The following is a 23,477-nucleotide window of genomic DNA, read 5'->3' as shown; positions in this document are numbered from 1 at the left end:
AGACTGTAACTGGCCCAAGATCACCTTGTGCACCTTGTGTGTTGAGCTGGGGATTTGAACACTGGTCTCCCAGGTTCTAGCCCAATGCTCTAACCACTGAACCACACTGGCTCTCATTGTAGCTAGCAGCCACTGATAGTGAATTTGTCTGATCCCCTTTTGAAGCCGCCTAAATTGGTGGCCATCGACACCTCTTGCAGGTGCAAATTTTGTCATTTAGTTGTGTGAAGAAGTGCTTATAGTGGAAGAGAGAAGGAGAAGGAGAAGGAGAAGGAGAGAGCAAGAGGGGGAGAAAATACTGATTTTCCCACTGGTCCATTAGCCTACTTTACTGTTCTGGTTTGGCAGTATCTGTTCTATTGCATCTCTCTAGCCGCTGTCTCTCACCGGACCCTCCCACACAGTCAACCTCACTGGCTGCTTGCCGACGATGGACTGTGAGGAGTGTTATTTCCACCCAAACACATCCAATATGTCTCATTTCTGAACTGAAACCTTTTTGTCTTTTCATCGCCATCTTTCAGGACGCTCCTCTAGTGCCAAAGGGTTGCACTTCTGGTAACAGTTGCTTGTGTATTGTGCAGGCTTGGGACACTCAGGAGAAAAAGAGGCTCGTCATCCTGGTGCAGTCTCTAGTGCAGTACAAGATGTGAAGCTAGGAGGCTTTGATGGAACTTGGGGTTTGCCAACTGTCCTTGGTTTGGGGAAGAAAGCCAGAAAAACTGTCCAAGAAGAAGCTTTTTTTGGTGCCAGGCACGTGTCTTGCAATCTTTATATGGCTGAGTGAAGACTGAAACCTGTTTGCTGGGTCAGCACTTGGGGGTGGGGCAGATCTCCATCCCAATTTGGGCAGGGATCTGGGTCATCATCATCAGCCCCTCATAGGGATAGGAGCCTTAGAATGGGAGTGAGGTTACGTGCCAGTGGTGGGTAAAAGTGAGTAGAGCAATTCATGTGAATTTTACCTTTTTACAGAAAGCTACATTCCAAGCATGAAAACATCCAAGCTTCTCCTTCTTCATCTTTCATCCAGGAAAGTGAGAGGTATTGCTCACATGCTGTGTGGCCTGGGGAGAGTCGCAGGGACTCCTAGAGGGCTGTATTTAGTTCCCAGGCCTGAGGTTCCTTATGCCAAGAATATTTCAGCCCCTCTCTACCCCCCAAGACTGCATGGCCAGAAGCCTTTAATACAGTGCTGGGGGAGGAATGTCTGAGAATTGCATCAGAAACAGAAATGGGAGTGAAAATTCCTACAATTTGCACATTCATACAAGGTCAGGAACAGAAATCAGGCAAGTGAGTATGAGTGGTATTGGCTATTTGTTTTTAGTCTGCAAATGATAGGTAGACAATCATGCTGCTTACTGTATTGTTTTTGACGTTTCCTTTCCATTGAAATACATGGAAGTTCATTATGTAACTCGTTAAGTTACAACCACAGCGTGCATTGGGGACAAATAACATCAGTTAAAGTGGAGGCTAAAGTAGAGCAGAACAAAAACAGCACTGGTTGGTGCAAAGTCAAGATAGGATGGTAAATGCTGTCTCCTTACATCGCTATGTACATATGCACGATGGCCAATTCACGCTCCTCATCATTGTACATGCCTAATTACATCTCTAGATAAAAAGGCCCTCGGTGGAGATACACCATACATTTAAAGTACACCCTCTCTACTCAAGAATCCCAGGAAGTGTAGTTTACCTCCCATGGAGCTACAATTCCCAACACTCTTAGCAAACTACAGTTCCCAGAAGTAAGGGGTGCTTTAAGTGTAAAGCGTGTTTGCAGCCTTTATTTTGCAAAACATCATTAACAATACCTAATTCAAGTCTGGTCAGATTTTAATTTTCATGGGTCATTGAATTGCCCAGATCAAAAACCAAGAGCAAAAGTTATCTGAAAGCTAACATCCCTCCATTTTGATGGGTCCAAACACAGGCAGTACAGCGGCATTAGGAAAAAGCTCTGCAACTCATTGCCTTGGTTGTATATATATTAAAAAACAAACAACCTTTTTCTCAATCCTCCTATCACTACAGCAACATATATATAACCCATCAAGATTAGTACCCTGAGACTCCCACTCATCTGATTTCCTCTGATCTGCTTATTACTCAACAACTAAATGTTTCACAAAGCCATTTCCCAGAGAAATATTTATGGCTCCCCAATGTTTATTGAACCCTCCATCATGATCAAGGTTTTATGAGCACTCTGTACACAACTCTGAATTAAAAAACATAATTCTTGCTCCATCAAACCTCAGCTTGATGTGGCATTTCTCTCCCTTTATACAAGTCAGCTTCAGAACCCCTTACAGGAGAATTTGTTCGTAGACAAGGAATATTTCTCAGCCAGAGATGGTGGCTGTGAGGCGCTCTAGTAGCATAAACACAATGCGATACAGCGAGAGCCAAGCCTGAAATTGATTTTCTTGGAGGATAAGGTTATTGATGGCTACTGTGCTCTGCCTCCACAGCTGGAGGGAGGAATGCTTCTGAGAACCAGCTACCCAAAACTCCAGGAGGGGAAAAAGCTCTTCTGCTCAGGTGCTGCTTGAGGGTTTCCCACAGGCGTCTGGTTGGACACTGTGAGAATAGGATACTGTTTGACAGTCTATTGGTCTGATCCAGAAGGGTTCTTCTTATCTTATGATTTTTCTGCTTCTGGTACAGAGGTTAAAGCAGCCTTCATCAACATGGAGCCCTCCGGATGTTTTGGACTAGAACTCTCATCAGCCCCAGCTAAATGGTTGGCTACAGCCCAACTATTATTATTATAGCCTTGTAACTGAAATATAAAAGTTGGGTTCTGGTAGTTGGTCACCCCTCCTCCTCTTTGCTATGTCCTCCAAGGGGCAACACTGAGACTAAGGAGAAGGAGGAAGCTGCTGGGCAGTGCCACCCCCTGGGCTGGTTGTAAGAAGGCAAGCAAGTGGGGTCCAGCTGAGTGCAGACTGAGGTTAGTGGGGCAGTGCCCCCCCCACTCCAGTGTGCAAGCCTCCACTGCTGGAGCTGGACTGCAAAATAATGTTGGTGGTGGTGTGTGTGTACTGTAGTGTGTGTGTGTATCTTCCTATATACATAAAAGTGTAAGGCTGTTGTCATTATGTGGTTTGCATAGCCATGAACAATAGGCAGGCAGGTGAGGAAACAGCATGGGTGGCAGGTGGTCCAAGCAAGAACCCCTCTTTTAACTGTCCCCCCATTAAACTTTCTGAAGTGCCTCCCGCACCTTTTGAAAGGGGTTGGGACAAATTGTGAGGGAGTAGGGGAAGTGTAAAGGGAGGGGGTTGGCAAGGTGTAAAGGGAGGAGGGGTTGGGAAGGGGTGGAGGAAGGGAGTGGAAAAAAGCTCGGAAGGTAAGTGGGGTTGGAAGTGGAGTGAACAGAGGTGGCAGCCCCATGGGCAGGGGAGAGAAGTGGGGGAGAGGGAGAGAACGTGTGGGTAAAACGTTGCTCTTTCCTGGCTCATTCTTAGGGATTTCAGAGATCCCTGTATCCAAGTCCTATTGCTCTTGCAACATCTGTGATGACTATATTGCTTGTGGCACAGTGTCTCGCTCTCCCCCCTCCCCCCCTCTATCTGACCCCCACTATAGATCTCAACGGTTGTTTTACCTTGTCAATGTTTTGTCTATATTTGCTTTAACCCAGATGCCCCCGCTTTGCTGGCAGCTGTGGGACTTGGTCCCCTCTCTCCTATCAACAATAATTAGGCCTTGTAAGACTAATGGAAGAAATCGTGTCTAATTACCTTGCTGAAGACCCAATTATACTATTAACATTCACAGGCTAGAAGCTAATGATGAGGAGAGCCTTTCATTTGCATAGCATTAAGTTAATTGAGCTGGAAGCTATAGGGCAAAGAGTAGTGGGGGGGGGCAGGGAGTGATGCTGGCAAGGTAGAATTACAGAATGGATAAGGATGTCCAGACCGGGACAATTAATCTGACAGTTTTATTAATTAACGGCTATCTGACTACCTAGAAGGAATAGCATTTGGCAGCCTTTGTGTGTGTGGGCGGGGGGGACAGCTCACCTCCTTCTTCCTACCCAATGTTAAGAGCCTGCCCTACTGCTGATTATGTATTATGGTGCAATTTGTGGATAGTAACAGCGCTGTCTCTTTGAAAAAGACTAGTCTGCAAACTTTGAAGCATACAGGGAACAGCCATGGAGGCAGAAGCTCCCAGGTTCACTCCTCAGCATCTCCTATTCAGAATCATGAGAACTGAAGTCTTATTTTATTTTCAGATTAAAGATTAAAGACTCAAAGATATAGCACATGTTCTGAATGCAGAAGGTCTCAGCTTCAATCCCCAACTGACCTGCTGTCAGCAAGTGTATTGAGTTTGACAGCGCAAGGGCCTAACTCTGCATAAGACAGTTTCCTATGTTCCTAATTTTACAACACTTGCATACAGCCAGAGAAAGGATTCCTAGTTCACAACTCGAGTAGCTGCCTTATCCAGGCAAAGTCCCATCTGTTCTAAAAGAACTTCCCCAAGTTAAGGTTCCCACTTAGCCAACAGAATCTGGCTTTCTGCTTTTATTCCCAAAGTTCCTGGGAGCTGGCCAGGTTCAAAGGTAATTTACATTTTTGAGGTAGCTGCTTCAAAAGTTAATTGCCCCACAGCTCTCAAAAGGCAGATAGCAAACCTAGTAACAGACTTCCTTAAACTAAGTTTTAACCCTTCAAGAAGCAAGAACGACCTTTCCACATTTACTCAGAATAATAATATTCATCAGTTCCCCTCCCCGCCCTCCAGCACAAGCACAAACAGTGGAAATAAATAGTCAAATGTCAACAGCTTAGAAATAACAGGACAGCTTCATTTCCCTCTCATATATTTCTTTTTCCTCTCTCATTTACAATGTGCCGCTGTCCTACAACGTGTGAAAAAGACCCTGACCTTCCCAGTCTGAGTTTTAAACCCCCAAAGGATGCTGTTAATTTAAAATATGAAATTATTATCACATTATATTGTTTCTCTCAATCTAAGGTGCCAGGGAATAATATATTTAATATTTCTTTACCCAATTTCCAATGCTTTCCAGGTTTCAATTTCCACATCCTGCAAGGCCGGTAAAAGTGTTGTACAAGTGGGGCATTAGGCCTCTGCCTCAATGGGCAGCTGGCCCTCACCACCCAATCTGGCTGATCATTTTGGCTGGCAGCCCAGAGCACATAAGAAGAGACTGATAGATCAGGTCATTGGTCCTTCTAGTTTAGCATCCTGTTCTCACAGCAGCCAACCAGATGCCTGTGGGAAACCCACAAGCAGGATTGGAGCACAAGAGCACCCCCCTCCTGTGGATTCCAACAACAGGTACTCAGAAGCAATGCTGCCTCAAACTGCAGCAGCAGAGACGAGCCATCATGGCTAATAGCCCTTGATAGCCCTCCTTTCCTCCTCTTCTTCCTCCTCCTCTTCCTCCTCCATGAACTTGTCTAATCCTATTTTAAAGCAATCTAGGTTGTTGACCATCACTGCCTCCTGCAGGAGGGAGTTCCACAGTTTGCACTGCATGAATAAGTCCCTCCTTTTTTCTGCCCTGAACATTCAACTTCCCTGGATATCCACAAGTTCTAGTGTTACAAGGGAAAGAAAAACTGTTATCCACCTACTTTCTCCAGGCCATGCTGGTTATAAAATTCTATTGTGTCACTTCTTACGTTTTATCTAAACTAAAAACTCCTAAACACTGCAACTTTCACAGGGGGTCACTTGATCCTCTCGATCATTTTCGTTGTCCTTTTCTGAACCGCAATATTGGATAATGCTCTGACCTTCAGAAGCAGCTTTCTTGGGGCTCAAGGGGCTGTAATGGGAAGCCCCCTGCCCTCCCCATAAACACTCGGTGCCTGTCCAGGAGGAACACTACAAATAGTCCTTTGGATCTTAGCCTTTCACATTATTGCTAAAGATGAAAACAGAGTTGTAAATTGCAAGGCAACCACGGGGTCCATGTCCCAGTCACTGAATTGTCCTGGGCTTGCTTGATGATTACTGTAGCAGTGGCAGCAGAAACACCTCCTGCCAGAACCTCCCTATGCTGCTACTGATTTGGTGGGCAGAAAACATCAGCTCTCAGGCATGATGAGCAAAAAGATCCAACAACTGAGAATAATCCTGGCAGCTAGTTTTGGAGAGTGTCTAGTCCCCCACTGTCACTCCAGCAAGACCAGCAGAAGATCTGGGGAGATGATTTGATCCACTGTGCCCTCCCGCCCCCAAGAAAACCACCATTTCCCCTGAGAGTTTGAAAAACTGGGCATCTTTTGACTTCTGGGGAGAAGGAATGGCAGATGACTGTCTCTCTGTTAGCTCTCTGCCGACAGAAGATAATTATGTGGTGGTTGATGACAGTCAGACAGATGGTCTGACTATTATAAACCACTCTAGAGATAAGAGTGATCCAGGTAGATAGAACCTCAAACGCTTTGATCAAGGTCATTTTTTGGAGTCTGCACCTGGGAGCTTGGATGGGGGCTAGAACGAGCTGGCAAGCTGAGGAGTCAACATCATGCCCAAATGCCACGTAACAAGCCTTTGTGGGTATGAAGACCCACATCCTCTCTTTCTTAAATAAAAGAAAAACTGTAAAGTGGAGAGATTTCTTTGATATTGGTGAAAAATTACAATCAGAAAACATTTCTTCTTGTTTCATTTCTTTCTTTTTCAGTAGTAGACAAGAGAGGGAGCCCTTTCTGTGGCTATTCTCATATTGTGGGATTCTCTCCCAAAAGAGGTCAGTCAGACTGGCTCCCTCTTTGCTTTCCTTCTGCTGGCAGGCAAAGATCTACCTGTTGAGACCAGCCTTTGGAAGAAACTAAGGTGCAGGTGATGCTGATCACTGGATTTGAATGGCTGGCTCTAAATGTATTCACATGTATTTTAACTATTGTTATTAACTACGGTAGTTTCTTTTTATTACTTTGTATTTTATAAGGTTGTTTTTTAAATATTGGATGCAGCCTTGAATCCCATCTGGAGAGAAAGGCAGGATAATTAATAATAATAATAATAATAATAATAATAATAATGGAAGATTATGGAATGCCTTCCCTAATGAGGTGTGCATGTGTCCATTATTAGTAACTTTTCAGGAAGAATGTGAAAACATTCCCATTTAGCTAGGGATTGAGTGGCTGAAGAATACTGGTCCTGGAAACCATGAGGTCATAGGATGGAAGAACGTTTTTAACTGAAATTGCTTTTACAATGTTTTTTTAAAAAACGCCAACTGCTTTTAGATGCTTTTGATTGCAACTGTTTTTAGAATGTTTAAATCTGTTTTATAATTTATTTCATTTTCATCTTTAAAAATTGTATCTCCATTAACTGCCCTACAATCCTTGAGGAGGAAGGTCAGGTTACAAACTCAGTAAATTATAAAATTAATGATTTCTCATCTTCTTTTCTTCATTGTGGTGCCATTTTGCAAAGCAAGCGTACAGCATGGGATAAGAGCCCAGTGTTTTAAATTTATTCAAGTGTTGATTAATCCAGCCATCAAAAATAATCTCTCTCTCTCTCTTTCTCTTTCTCTTTCACATACACACGAGCACTTTTGACTCTGGACTCCAAAAACTTCCCTCATTAACTTGTTGGGATCTTAATTAAGTCACGTACCTTCATCTCTCCACTTTTTTTTATTATTTCGATTGGCCACGGAAAGCAGCAGGTAAATGTTAAGAGGAGGAAAGAACAGAAGATTTGAAGTTAGGTGATCTTTAACCAAAATCTTTCTTCCAACTGAAACGGGAGCATCCGCAGAATACATATTCAGCTATAAGTATTCCTGCCCACGTCTGGCAAACTCACGGATAATGGCACCATGTGAAGGTCACTGGGGTTCTATTAGCTCAATTAATAGAGGAGTAAGATAGGGCTAATACCTAGCTCTTCAAACGGCTAAAGAATAGAGCTGGTAGTAATAGAGTTATTAACCTCTCTCAGCCATTGAATTTTGCTGCTGGTTCAAACTCCATCTCCTAGTTCAGGCCTCCATTAATAGGCTGTTTATTATCCCTAATCCAACCTGAAAATCAGATGCTGGAAGATGAAGGCCTAAATAATGACCAAAAGAAAAAATGCAGGGAGAATCATCCAAATTCCCACTCTTCCCTCACCACTTAAAATTTGTTCTTAAAATTTAAAACACTCATCCTATATCTGGTTTTGGGAAAGTGGAACATATTACCAACAAAGCAGAAATGCTGGGGGTTAGGGGAGTGATCCAATTAGAGAGACCCACCAGAATTGGAATTGGGCCTGGAGCCTTTTGCCAGCCCATTTGGGCACTTGCTGAGTGCCCCCAAGAGCTTGGAAGGGTCCCTCACTGGCTGCACTGCCATTCTCCACTGGTCCCTCTCATGCTTTTTAGTGGCAGTGCCGCTTTTCTATATGAGCCAAATTCATCTCCTATCCAAGCATAGGTGCCATCAGCCCCCTCAATATTTGTAGCAGGGGACGAAGCCCCAGCAATGTTGAGGGGATGGACGAGGCCTCCTTCCAATGATGTGCGCCTCATCCTGACAATGCATGTGCTGCGTGGCATGCCCTGCCGCCATCACCCCCTACCTACGAATGTGGCTCAGACTGCCCCAAACTGATGCCACCACCTGCCCACCCAGCACCTTCCCTCTGCTGGCTCTCTGCCACCATCACAGCAACTAGACCAAGGTCTCCACTGCCACTTTGAAGCGTCCACTGAAGCCAGCTCCAGCTGCAGACATGCTTCCAAAAACCAGGTCACACTTCCAGAAGTATGTCTGCAGCTGCACACATTACCTGGCCAGAGTACTGAACTTTGGAAATTTTGAGAAGTGTGAATCCCGAAGGATAGCTCTGTATCGGTTCAAGTTTCATTTTGGGAAGTGAGAATTTGGTAAGACCGCCTTTAAATGCAAACTGAATCATATTCCTCCTCCAGTACCATTCAGTGGAATAGTACTTCCTTATAGGGATGCTCCATTTTGTTATTATGCTTGATAGACTGGTCCTCTAGGTGTCTATATAATCGTTGTTATAAACCCTTGGGGCAGGAGGCCATCACCAGGTATTGCAGTGAATTCCATAATTTAAAAATTACATTGCTGTGTGAAGAAGTACTTCCCTGATTGTCTGTCAGTACAGCCAACTCCTGTTTTGCGCATGTTCAAAAACGGGTGACAATATATGCGCGAGCTGTTTTCGGACCAGAAGGAGGATGTGAGAAGGGCATAACAGGGCATAACGGGGGCAAGGGAGGGCTTATGCATGCTCCATCGAGGTGCAAAATGACCTGGAATGTAACCCTCGTGCAAAATGTGGGTTGCCTGCATGTCCTTTGTGAGCCTGCCGCTGTTCATCTTGCTTTGGGGGCCAACGCTGATTTAAACAAAATTTAATACCTTCTCTGTTGGCAGTGTGAAATACATTATTTCCTTCTTTGCTTAAAGGGCAGATCTCAGGGTGCTGTTCTTGAGGTTGCAAGAGATCTCTCTTTTTTATTATTACATATTAAGGAACTTTATAGTCCAATTTGCTCCTTGTAGTTTGGGGGGTGGGGGTGTTCCTCCCCACCCTCTCAAATAACTTGATTTTTCATTCTTCCCTGCCATCAATTACTGAGTTTCTTTCCTCTACTCTTCCATAAGACGGGAGAGCCAAGAGACTGATACTGCTCAAAGGTATATAATTCAGTATTATTTGCACCAGGTTTATGAGATGGAAGTCAGATAAAACATCGTAGTTGAACACTAAACCATTTATTACTTCTAAGAAACAGACTCACAAGTTTATGTTCCAACAATAATTCTGCCTTTTGATCAACCAGAGAGGTCTACTCGGAGTTCCCAGCACAGAGTAACGGACCTTTCCACCAATAACTTTGTTTACTGATGTGACGGGGTTTTAATAATAAAACTTGATATATATGTAAATTTATTTTAATCTAATTTCATCAACCTGAGCCCACCTAAAAATGAGGAGGCAGAAGGGGAGATGCAATTGGTTCAGGCTGTGATTTATACCTTTCCACTTCCATTCCCAGATTGATTTCCAAGCACTAATTCTATCTAGGTTTCCCGCAGCCCCTCCCCTGCTGAATTCACACTCCATTGCAGACAGTGTGTTTTATAACCTGTGCCAGAAGCAACTGATTTACAGCCCAGCTTCCACCAGGCCGCTAGCTGTGCTTCCACCGATTGTTTCTCTCTCGCCCAGTGCTTGTCAACAGCTTTGCGTGTGTATGTGGAAGGCATCAGTCTCAGAATCAAATCAGTTTCTCCGTCACCTAATAAAACACATACACCCCTCCCATCATACTCAGTTAGGAATTTCCACACTCATTCAGAAGTGCAGGGACCTTTTGTGGGAGTCGTAGCCACACCCCTTTCTAAGATTATACAACCTTCTGAGATGATGCAATAATCTTATAACTGCACAACAATAATTGCAGATGCATTGCAACAACAAATGCAGGTTTCCATGTGCTGCTTTTCAGCCAGATCTGCTATTTTCTGCGAACGTACATAGCCAAATGATTTGGTGTGCTCAGCTTATTTTCTACCAGAGTGGCTTAAGATCTGTTTCCCTTGAAGTTCTAGTCTATGTAACAGAACTTGCACTCCATTCTCTGGAAACTTAAGCCCTTTGTATTTTCAGTACTCTTAAATGCTTAGTTTTGGAGCTCACAGTGGCTAATGGGGTGGCTCTAGGATGCTAGAGGCAGGCATCATGCTCTGGAAATAGTAACAGGCCTTTGAAATCCCTGCCCCCACTGACCCCACAGCATTACACCACTGCATTCACATCAATAATCCCTACCTGTGGCAAAAGGTGCCCCCTACAACTAGAGGCACATCCAGACTGCTGTAATTTAAGGGTCTAGATGTCCCATTTCTGCACATGCAAGGCTTATTCTCCTGAGGCTTCACAGGTCTATACACGAATGACAGCTTGGAGAATGGCCTGGGTGCCTTTTTCAGTCTACACTCCTTCATGGGCAAGCTCCCAGGGGCCACATGTCAGTGGTTGGTGGGGCCACAGGTGAAAGCAGACAGATGAACAGTTGCCGCTCATACATCCTGTACCATGGTTGACATTCCAGCCAATCAGAATCCAGAGGTTTCCACCCCACCAGCACCACCCCACATCTCCATTCTCCACACAGGTAAGCGAGAGCTATGGTCACAGTTCAGAGACAGAGCAATGCTGGGGAGGAGCATGGCCTGTGGAGGGCCATGGCTTATGGAGGGTTGTCATGGGCAGGGAAGAAGTGTGGGGATAACAGAGGGTATTCACATAGAGATTTGGGGGCAGGGCAGGAGGGAAGATTCAGGACAAGAAGTAGTGATGGTCAACAACCTAGGTGTATTTAGAAGAGGATTGGACCATGGAGGAGACAGCTAATGATGGCTACGCTCTGCCTCCACTGTCAGAGGCATTATGTCTCTGAATACCAGCTGCTGGAAACCACAGGACAGGTTGCATGTGTGCTCAGGTCCTGCTTACAGGTTCCCTACAGGCATCTGGTTGGCCACTGTAAGAAACAGGATGGTGGACTAGATGGGTCACTGGCCTGAACCAGCAGGCTCTTCTTATGTTCTTATGGGAGCACAAATACCCACCACTGCCTCAGGGCAGGCTGTGAAGGAAAGATCACTGCTCTGCCTCTGAGTTACTCACACACAGAAGGTCCCTGAAGAAAAGTTTCTTTGTTACCTGTTTGGATTAATATTTGCACGCTGCATCAGCTTTGCCTGGTCCTCATCCCGAGGGAATCCATGGAGCACCCAGCCTCGGATGTGGCAGTCCAGCCTGTTCAAACGCTCTGACAGCATCTTTACAACAATGTTGTCTGCAACTGGATGGAAAGATTTGGGGAGAACATGCTGGAAATTGACATCATGGAAATGAAAGCACAGGAGAGTTAATTAAGGGTCCTAGCTAAGCACCTTATGTTGATAAAAGAGAAGCTGAATTAGGTGGGATCCTTCCCCGGACCGATGAAAGCAAAGAAGAGACCAATGTTCTAACTAAAGCCCTTGCTTTGGAGTTACTAGAATTTGCTTGAGCCTTACCTGGCTAGATATCAGAGGAGGTAATGAATTTATACACAAGCTAAGTGAGCTACAGTTTAGGGGCTTGAATTGTGAGAAGCCTATAAACACAAATAAATGGCTAAATATCAAGTTTTATATACAGTGGTACCTCGGGTTAAGTACTTAATTTGTTCTGGAGGTCCGTACTTAAGCTGAAACTGTTCTTAACCTGAAGCACCACTTTAGCTAATGGGGCCTCCTGCTGCTGCCGCACTGCTGCCACACGATTTCTGTTCTCATCCTGAAGCAAAGTTCTTAACCTGAAGCACTATTTCTGGGTTAGCGGAGTCTGTAACCTGAAGCGTATGTAACCTGAAGCATATGTAACCCAAGGTACGACTGTAGCTGGTTAAAAAATAAAGGAAATGGGAAAACAGACCCTAAAGCAGTCATTAGTGTTCTGATATTACAAAAATATTCTTAGTGGTTATATTCTTGTCATACTGTGTTTATAAACCTGTGCAGAAATACCTGTACCAAATTTTCATCAGGCCAGGTGTCCATAATGTGTCAAACCATACTAGTGCCAGGTGAGGGCTGGGTCAGTCCTCAACATATCTTAATCTGTCCCTGACCAGAGCCTGGAAATAGCTTGCTATTTTGGAATCATCATCATCATCAGTGGAGCAAACTGCCAGGCTAGCATTTATTTTTTATCCCCACACTGTACAAGGGGACAAGGAACTGAACCCAGAAGACTAGGCTTGCGTTGGTGACTGGAATGAGATCTGAACTTTCCTGGGGTGAGAGTCAAACCCGGGGGGAAAACTCACACTCTTGGACACAATGCTTCACCAGCACTCAGGATCATGTGATAAGATGGCAGGTGACTAGATGCTTTTTAATGATAGTCTCCTTACTTGTGGAAACAAGGTCTCCTTTTAGCATTAAGGTCCTGCTTGAAGGCTTCCCATCAGTCAATAGAATTCATTTTCTTATGTTAGTTTCACTAATATACATATTTGTTCATGCACACATTCCCCAAATATATTCATTTTCGTGCACATTACTTGGTCAGAGAATTGTAAAAATTCAGAGAAGTGTACGTTTTGAAGAACAGTCGTGTTTTGGAAAGTGCAGATTCATAGGTGCAATTTAAATGTGAACCAAATCAAATTTCTTCTTCCCACCCACTCTCCCCCTTGCCCTGCCGTCCACAAAATAAATAAATACTAGCCTAGCTTAAAACGCTGTTATAAGGCTTGCTAAAGAAATGAGATAGTACCCCAAATAAAACAGAAACATAAAAACCCCAGAATCCACTTTCAGAGGGGAACAAATCTTTTGAGAATTTGGAGAACTGCACTACTTAGAACAGCTGCATTAAAGAAAACATCTTAGCAGGTTTTCAAAAGGCCAGGATGAAGAAGAGATGAAATCTACATCACTTCTATTTCCCTGTGATTAAAACAAATGAGGAGGCAGTAATGTATGGTAGATCTTCTCACATGGGGCTTCCTTGAGGTTGTCGGGAAAATTGGCTAGTCTCTGTAATTGCCATTAGGGTAAGACTAAAAAGCTAGCCCTAGATCTCTCAGCCTCAAGTGTACCACTAGCTAGCAAAGTTGAGTTCACAATCCTTCTGATGAAGTCATCAATCCGCCTGCTTTAAGGGGATTATGATGCATGAGAATTTCAAACCATCAGTTCTCTTTCATCCTAAATGTGTGCGAGTCTTCAGCCTCTGTCTTGGAGCTAGAGGGGTTGTGTGTGTAAGGGAATCTCTACAGACAGAGGTTTTTGGTCTTTGGAGACGTCCAAAGGTAGATTTCTAGTGGAAAGGGCCCAATGGCTGGCAATGTTTGGTTAAAAAAATAAAAAGAGAGTATTCATCAGGGGTGATCTTAAAGGAGTTTGTGCACAGGAGATGAGCCAAACTGAAGAATAGGATCCTGGCTTGTAGGAATCCCCAAAATGCTTGATTCTTACCATGCAAAGAAGCTGCCCAATCAGCTCACTTGTGGTGAAAGCAAGCCAATTGGGATTGGCTGCAGCTCCCAGGGAGCATGAAGCCAGCACCTGTAGTGCAGCCAATCCCAGCAGGCTTGCTCTCCCCACCAATCAGCTGATTGGCAGTGACTGTAAACCTTCCGACTAGATGTCATGTCTCCACCTGCCCCTCACCTGATGCCACATATGATGTCACGTGTGGGGCAGGTGGGCATGGGTTTTGGGAAAATGGCCTCGGCCACACTGGGATCTCTGCAAGTCCTAATGAGGCCTGCAGTCTGGAGATTCCCTACTCCTGGGTTATTGGACTAGGACCCAGAAGACCAGGGTTCAAATTCCCCACTCAGCTATGAAGTCACTTCCTCTAACCTACCCAACAGGGTTGTTGTGCGGATAAAATAGGGAGGGAACAGAAGCATGTATGCCATACTTTGAGCTCCCTGAAGGAAAGGTGGAATATAAATCAATGTAGTAACAACAATAATTTCTGAAGAATACCACTTAAGCTCTTGCCAAATTCTCTTTACTCTATAAGCCAGCTACCTAGATCTATTATCTCTGTATGCTCCTTCTATTAATTAACTAATCAATTCCTTTCTCTTTTTCTTCCTCAAACAGAGCACCTAGTGGCTAATAATAAGGATGAAATAGGACGCTAAAAAAGAAAGTTAAAATAGAACCCACTGTAAACAAGAAGCATAAAATACTTGGATAAACAAATAGGGCTACCTGTCAAGTTGCGAATGCCCTGCAGAAATGGGAGGGATCTCAGCTGTGTGACCTGAACAAATATAAAGTGGCAACAAAATTGGCCAGAAAAAAACCAACCTCCCAGAGCAGCTTGTTTTGTCCTGGTGCCCTCCAGATGTTCAAGACTATGTAAGATCAGAAAGAAGAGCCTGGCTGCTGGATCAGGTCCCACAGGCCCACATAGTCCAGCATTCATTTCTCACAGCAGCCAAGCAAGTGCCCATTATGGGAAGTCGAAAGGTAGAACCTGAGCACAACAGTGTTCTCCCTTCTTGGGATTGCCAGCATCTGAGAGGCATACTGCTTCCAGCAATTGAGGGAGATCATACTAGTCATTGTAGCCAGTAGCCACTGATAGCTTAATCCTCCATTAATTTGTCTAATCCACTTAAAAAGTCATCCACATTGGTGGTCATCACTACATCTTGAAAATGGATGGGGGGGGGATATTAATCCCCACAATAAACCTGTGAGGTAGGTTAGGCTGAGAGGTAGTAACTGGCCCAAGGTCAGCCAATGGGTTTCATGGCTGAGTGGCATATTTGAACCCTAGTCTCCTCTGGGTCCCTGTCTGTTGCTTTAACCATTACACCCCACTGGATTTACCCTAATATATTTTCCTGCATAAGAAGGAGAAAGCAAAGAAGCAACCTGACATTTCTTGACCTACACTCTAAACCCATAAATCCTTGATAATCCAAGAACCATACAACAATGTTTTTGGGATGCAAAAGTTCTAAAATTCACATGCATTCATATGTGAAGCTTTCCTAACCCAATATCTTTGCCTCCTTTAGAAAAAAAAATGAAAAGGTTTCTGACATATATTGACCTACACTCTAAACCTATAAATCCTTAATATCCAAGAGACACATAACTACGTTCTTGGGGTGGAGGTCCAGGGAGCTCTCCATTCTAAGCAGGTGAAAGTTAGAAGCTTCTTTGATAGTGCTGTCCACTTACCCTTTTCCCTCCTCTTAGATATTTTCTCCCTCCTTCCCCCATTAGGTCTAAAGCCTTCCAACATTAATTCAGATGCCTGAGGGTTGATCTCAGGGTTTGACAGTTAACATCTTGCCCTGAATACCAGCTACCGCCAACGGCTACTTTCCCTGGATCGGCCTGTCATCCCTAAATTCAGCAAAGTGTGAGAGCAGAATACCTTATTATTCCACAAAGGTCAAATTGGTTTAATATTATTTGAGTCCTCCAGGGAAATCCCCAGTTTTCCTGCTGACCATGAAGTTCGCAGGAGTTATTTCTTTTTGTTAACAAATGGTTTCAGGAAGGGATAGTCTATTGGTTACAGTATGTGGCCAGCCAAGAGCGACAAAACTAGACAAGACCTGGGTTCCGACCTTTGCTGAAGCAACACCTGTTACCCCTGGGAGCTATCCTAGGTCCTGAATAACCTGGTTCTGACCTGTTGCATAGAAATCTTTCTGCTACCAGGTAAGCATGATGGTGATGTTGCAAGTTCCTAGATACCAGTTGCTGGAAACCTCAGGAAGGGAGAGTGCTTTTGCACTTGGGTCCTGCTTGGGGGCTTCCCCTTGGGGCATTTGGTTGGTCACTGTGAGAACAGGATGCTGGACTAGATGGGCCATTGGCCTGATCCAGAAAGCTATTCATAGGTTTTTAGATAACTGCTGCTGTCTTCCAAGTCTAGCACCCTCAGACTTTGCCCAGCACCCTGTAAACACTTGGCCTAATCTAAAGTAGGCACAGCATGGGAGCAGACAATTGGATACCTCTCCATTGCTGCACCACATGAGATTCAGCTTTTGGAATAATGATACAGACGCTCACTAAGCAAAACTTATTAACAGCCTGAATATCACATTTGGCAGAAGCTATTACTGGCTAGTGGTCCACAAACTGGTGAGTGTGCAATTTCCCATTGGCTCTCATGACCCAGACTCTGGTGGCCATTCAGGAGTATGCTCATTCTAAGGCTCTCTGCTAGAGGAAGCATAAGCCCAGCCCTCTTGGATCAGTCCAAGTATATCTGATTAGGACTGGGAGAGAGACCCCTGTCTGAAACCCAGGACAGCTACTGCCAGTCAGGATAGACAATACTGAGCATATGGATCCATGGCTTGACTCAGTATAAGGCAGCTTCCAATGTTCCCAGTGAGCTTCCTAAGCTCAGGTCTCCATTTCAACCATTCAATCCATTTCAACACAATGGGGATCTTCAGAGAAAAGGCTTATAGGGTCTTCTTAGGGAGGCCAGCCTCATACTTGCAGAAGCCTTGAGGCAGACCACTGGTCTTCCTAATTTTATAACCCTAATGTGCAACAGGAGACTGAGTTACTCTTTCTGTCTATCTTTCTCTCTTTTCTCTCTTCCTCCATTGCCCTCCTCTTAAAAATAAATAAATGAACATATATATATATATATATATATATATGCCAGTGGTGATGTTGCTTGTGCAATGCAGGGCTCATTTATGGGCCCTGACACACCAGTGGATATCAAATGGCCAAACTCTGTTCTTGTTATGAGTCTTTGGGCTGGAACATTCCATGGAAGCCAACGATCTGGGAAGATTGGCTCAGGAGGATATGCAGTGTCACGCCCCAACAGCTTCTTGCAGCAGAGCCAGAATCAGACAAGGCCTCCTCAGAGAAGGAAGATCCCATTGCTGGTTCTTAGCACATAAGGGGCTCAAAGAGGAGACAGTGGAAACTGAAAACCCCTCTGAACTTACTATCCAGGAAGATGCCCCACTCAGGGATGTGACAAATCCAGGGAATCCAACGTGCTAACTGGTGTGTCCCCTTCCAGCTGTAGAAACTGTAACGTCACTGCCAGGAGCAAAAATGGTGGCACAGCACCAATTTAATGGTAGCATGAGGCCATCCTTCTAGTCCTGCTTCAGAGGAAGCCAGAATGAAACCTACTCTTGAGTACAGCTGTTGTGATGCACCAGGAAAGAATGAGGCACCAGGGGCAGCTATAAAGCCTCCTGGTTGGTGCCTAGCCATTGCAACACATCAATTAGCTTAGCTGCCTATCGTTGGACAGTTGGGCCAATCTCCATTCTTGTGGTTAGGAGGAAAATCTAAGTCAGGGGAGGTCAACATGGCATAGACTACTACTCCCATATAGTCCCTGACCATTAGCCATGCTGGTTGGAGCCAACGGGAGTTGAGATCCATGTGGGCACCACAATTTAAGCCACACAGCTGTGGTGGTGGGAACAGGCAGTTATAGTCAGTTTGGGAGCTAGGGCTGAAAAATAGAGTTGCATGGCACATCTGTCCACAGATAGATGAATAGGGGCCCTCTTGGCTTTCCAGAATGTGCATGAGATCACCACGGAAGTGTGTGTGTGTGTGTGTGTGTGAGAGAGAGAGAGAGAGAGAGAGATGGAAAATTTACTGAAGTTATTAGACCTTGACTTCCAGGGGAGGAACATGGTGGACTGAACATCTTCTGTCAGCAGGCTGCAAAGGAGACAACTCCTAGGGGCCAGTGGGGCATTCCCATTCATATGGTGTATGGACTGTGTCATGTGATCAGTTATGTGGGAAGGGGCTTGCCTGGGCCCCAACAATATTTTGTTCACGTTGGCACATCTGGCAGGTTTCCAACAGAAATAACTACATGGTGATTAATGATACCCATGACATAAATCTTGGCTATCAAATTCACTCTACAGAAAAGTGTGAACAGGGAAATAACCTCTGACACTCTGAAAAAGCCATTTTCTAAACTGAGAGACTGAGAAGCTGTCAGCTCCTGGGAACCCAGATGGGGGTGAGTGACTTAAAGCGCAGGAATAAACATTGTACCCAAAAGCCATGTAGCAGCCCTGAAGGGCATAGGGTCTGCAGAAGCCTCCATTTCTCTAATTATCTTTGAGAAGTTTATAATTTACCACTGAGGACTCAGCTACATTCATAAAGATAAAATGCTTTATATGTTTTATAACACTGTGACACCACATGACGCTATGGAGTCCCATCTTTTGCCAACAAGATTTCCCTGCATGAAGTTTACAACAGGTTTAACTGAATCACCTTTTTGGTGTGTCTAGATCCTGCCTGAGAGAGGTTTCTCTGTCTGCCAGTTGAAATTTACAACTGTTGTATGAGCTACTTTCTGGCATTAAGAAAAATTTATCATTAAAGGGCTGAAGCCAGAACAAAAAGCATGCTCCGTTTGAACCAAGTAAGTTTTAAACGATCAAGGGAGTTTTGAATGCTAATAATTTTTATTTTCTTTAAATCTGTTTTCTCAGTGAAAGTGTTGCCTTGAAATCAAAACTAATGTTGCTACTTCTTTTTTCCTTTGTAGAAATGTGGTTTGATAGCAGATAATGTTACATAGATCTTAAGGTGGATTGAAGACAGGAGACTGTGAAGATCTTAAAGTGGAGACTGAATTGTTAATATCAAGAACATTCAGTATGGCAGATAAATTGTTGGACATTCCATTGGCTGTTGGTGTCGTTCAGCAATTGTTTGATGAGTAAATAAGAGTGATTAGAGCTGAGATTGATGAAATGGTGAATGAAAGCAGACCAGAGAACTAGGTCCGAATTAAGAAACGCATAATAAGTAAAGAACTATGGAATAATTAATATACTGTATAATCACAGCAGAAAGAATCTTGTATGGACTAAGACAGAAAAGACTTATTATTGTTTAATATGTTGAAGTTACTGGAGATAAAGTTGATATCTTTGATTAGAGAAAAATTATTACTGACATTTATTATTAATAATTAGAGAACCCCTTTTGAACTTTTTGTGGAAAAAACCAAAATGAATTAATCTATTTGGATTGGAAGATTGGGAAAATATTGTCTAACAGAAAGTAGATCAGTTGGGTGTCATTCTAGAGTGAATATTTTGAATAATTTATTTTTATGTAACTGATGGAAAATTAGAAGTCCTTTTTATTTTTGTTCTTCTCTTTTTTCCTCTTTTTAAGTTTTCCTTTGGTGTTTTCTTTTCTCTGTTTGTTTTTATTTAGATTAGCTTCTTTTACCCTACTGTATTATGAAAAAGCTTTAACTGACCAAACTGCAGGTTGGAATGGGCCCTTCTTCCTTTAGGCCAATTGAATAAAGTTGTGTCAAATTGAGACCATACTATTTCAAAAGACCAAGGAGACAACCACCTATGTGATGGATAAACAATCTAAAACTATGTTGATGCAAGAAGCAAAAAACAGAGAACAATAGAGAAAACTTGAAGAGGCATATATCTAAAGATGGATGTGAGATGCTTCAAAAGGAAGAAGAAAAGTATGTGTGAAACTAATGCCATTGCATCTCTTCCTTACAAGGGAAATTGTGAGCAATTTTTTAAAAAGTTGAACCTTATTTTAAACCAGGTTATTGAGGAGCCCGCAATAGAGTTGCTTTGGGGATGGAGGGCAGTTGTGATCCAGCGATCCATCATCGCCATTTCCATTCCAAGAGACCATCTGGTCAGGAAGGGTCTGTTTTTGCATTCAGGCAAGAGCAGCTCACAGACCCAAGTCCGGATCATCCTTGCGCCTGAAATAATCTCTTGGTGAAGCATTCCTTTCCTCTTCCTCCTCAGCTTCTAAGTGTGGGGATTTTATCTTGCATGAATAAAGATGATAAACTTGCACCTCTTTTAGTCTGCAAGGTTTTTCTTCTCTCCCCTCCCCCACTTCCTGCCCCCGTGTCCAGCTGCCTTTTATTCTCCACTTTCTGTCTCTTCACGTGTGGGTGTTTCTTTTTTCTTGTCTGAAGATTTTTCTAGATTCCCACTTTGAAGATGACATCTAAGGCTGCATCTGGTCTAAAGTCTGCATTATGAGAATTCATGTAAACTCCAGTTTCCATTAGAAATTGAGGTCCAGGCCCTTCAAAGTGTGGCTAACATAATAAGTACAGGAGGCATCTAAGACAATCATTATTTCCTTAACACCACCGCTGTTTTTACAGCTTTTGAGTCCTGCCGATGGAGGCTCTGGTTATGTAGCTTGCTAGTTTGCCTATGATGTACTAATAAACAGAACAGTGGTGATCAGAGGCAAACCTCTTGGCGAAGTGAGTTTGTTTATTAAGCAGCGCCACCTGCGGGTGATACATGGTTGCTGCAACATGGAGCCGTGCTCGCCAAAGGAAGAAAGGTGCATTTTTTGGTTGCAAAGCTGAATTTTACAGAATAGAATAGATGCCTCTACCCAAGACAGGGTGTGAGGGGATAGAGAGAGTGTGTGTGTTGAGTAGACAACAGTTACAGCTGCTACATCAGAGCTATGGCTACCCAGCATTGCAGCACGTAGTTAAACTAAGGCACTTGCTCTTTCAGGAGGCAGTAATGGCCACGAACTTTAAGAGAGGATTGGACAAATTCATGGAGAAGGTTATCAGTGTTGACTAGCCACAATGTCAATACAAGCAGAGGCACTGATGCTTCTTGAAACCAGTTGCTGGAAACCGCACAGGGAGAGAGTGTTCTTGCTTGCTGGTTTCTCCCTGGCTGGGCACTGTGAGGCAGGATGCTGGTATGTTCTTAAGTATGTTTTTAAATATCAGCTTCAGTGCTGAGCCGGCCTTAATCTGGGAAAGGTGGGACCCAGGTGGGCCACAGGCTCCCTGCCCCGACATTAACTGATAAAATATTGCAGTGGGTGGTAGTGTGTCCATTTGTTGCCCTATTCAGGGTTACTGCTGAGACTGCTCTCGGCTAGTGGCCTTCATAGGTAATGTTCTGATGGGGGAAGAGAGGGGCAATGAGTATTTCCCACCATGTAAAGACACACTTGGGCCTTCCCTACAAGGGGCCCTTCTGGCCTGAACACCCTTTATTCACACAATCCCACCCAATGAGAGCCAGTGTGGTATGGTGGTTACAGTGCTAAACTAGGACCTGAGAGACCAGGGTTCAAATCCCTGCCTTGGGTCAATCACTCATTCTCAGCCTAACCTACCTCACATGGGTGTTGTGAGGATAAAATGGGTAAGAGAACTATGTAAGCCACCTTAAGCTTCTTGGAGGAAAGATGGGATAGAAATTAAATACAAAATAAAATAAAATAATTGTCACAAGAGCATTTGGTTCATAGTAACAACTCTTAGCATTCAGACCAGTTGTTCCCCTAAGTGGACAGTACCGCTTTGCTTGTAGGGCTGTGGGATTACATAGGTAAAGGTAAAGGGAGCCCTGACCTTAGGTCCAGTCGTGGCCGACTCTAGGGTTGCAGCGCTCATCTCACTTTATTGGCCAAGGGAGCCAGCGTACAGCTTCCAGGTCATGTGGCCAGCAGGACTAAGCCGCTTCTGGCGAACCAGAGCAGCGCATGGAAACGCCATTTACCTTCCCACCAGACCGGTACCTATTTATCTACTTGCACTTTGACGTGCTTTCGAACTGCTAGGTGGGCAGGAGCAGGGACTGAGCAATGGGAGCTCACCCCGTTGCGGGGATTCGAAGCGCCAACCTTCTGATCAGCAAGTCCTAGGCTCTGTGGTTTAACCCACAGCGCCACCCGCATCCCTGTGGGATTACATAGGGGGTACTAAAAGGCAAGATAGTGTGCTAGAGGTGCAAATGACTATCAGACATTGAAAAGCTGGCATTACTGGATGAAGTTCATCAGTTTTGTTGTATTAATTAAACCAAACACTTTAAATTGAATTTTTAATAAATGTGCAATTAATTGTTACTGGTTTGAATTATATTGTGTTATTATTGTCCTTAGCGAGCTGTGCAAATCACTGTTTTTGAATAATGCTTTCTATAGGATAGGGTAAGGGAACACATGTTTTAGACAATGCTTTAATTACCCTTGCAACAGCCTAGTTAAGACAAGCTAGTACTGTATTGGAGAGAGAGAGAGAGAGAGAGAGAGAGAGAGAGAGAGAAGCAGATACAGAGACAGAGACAGAAATAAAGACAGAAAGAAGGGAAGATCCCTTGGCAGATGCTTTATTTGTTCCTCTAACCCTCAGTTTTTGTCACCAGGGTTGGAGGACGGACATAGCCCCATGAAGAAAAGTCTGTAGTAATTCCCTAGTGCAAAATGTCAGATTTGAGAATGGCAAATAGCAGGTGGGGGCAAGGAATTACTTCTATAGCACTGCTAAACAGCCAATGGAGCTAAAGGTGGAGCATCCTATCCATTTCAGGTTCTGATCATCCCAACTTACGTTAGCTCACCACTTTTCCAGTTCTGTTCCAAAAATTTTTTGTAGAAAGCCCTTACGAGACTTTGCTAGCCAGCCTTTTAAGGCACATTTCTATTATTGTTGTTGTTGTTGTCTTTATCATTATCATTATCGTCGTCATCATCATCATCATCATCATCATCATCTTACCTGCCCTCCCAGAGGAGCCCAAGGAACCACACACATTAATAATAACACCCTTGGGAAGACACAAGATTTACCCACCCGGGAAGAATGGCAGATGAAGTTGATGGACTATATGGAACTGGCGGAAATGACTGGCAGAATCCGAGACCAGGGAGAAGAGTCGGTGGAAGAAGACTGGAAAAAGTTTAAAGATTATCTACGGAAATATTGTAAAATTAATGAATGTTAGAAAAAAGGTGGAATGAAGCTATATGGCTTTGGCAGAAATGTTAGAAGGAACTTGGTGTGGATAGATTGTTAATGCATTAAAAGGGAAAAAACTAGGTTACAATATGTTAGAATTAACTTTAAGATAGAAAATAGATGAAGAT

At 43.8% G+C, this 23,477-nt stretch overlaps 1 protein-coding gene and 1 long non-coding RNA gene across 6 annotated transcripts in view; one reads left to right on the top strand and one right to left on the bottom strand.

The window, feature by feature from the left end:
* The window catches only part of AK8 (adenylate kinase 8), a 99,795-nt gene that overhangs the window by 17,622 nt on the left and 58,696 nt on the right, over nucleotides 1-23,477 (bottom strand). For all 5 annotated transcript variants that reach the window (XM_079961372.1, XM_079961373.1, XM_079961374.1 and 2 more), the window contains one exon: nucleotides 11,719-11,860. In XM_079961372.1, coding sequence (XP_079817498.1) covers nucleotides 11,719-11,860 — 142 coding nt within the window. The remainder of the gene's footprint in view (nucleotides 1-11,718; nucleotides 11,861-23,477) is intronic.
* LOC307207562 lies at nucleotides 18,856-20,359 on the top strand. Its single transcript, XR_013834722.1, has 3 exons — nucleotides 18,856-18,978; nucleotides 19,785-20,058; nucleotides 20,148-20,359. It is a non-coding gene; the product is annotated as an uncharacterized lncRNA (long non-coding RNA).

The sequence above is a fragment of the Podarcis cretensis genome, assembly GCF_951804945.1.
Source record: "Podarcis cretensis genome assembly, chromosome: Z".
NCBI lineage: Eukaryota > Metazoa > Chordata > Lepidosauria > Squamata > Lacertidae > Podarcis > Podarcis cretensis.
The sequence above is the reverse complement of the archived record's forward strand: the minus strand, read 5'-3'. Positions and strand labels throughout refer to the sequence as shown.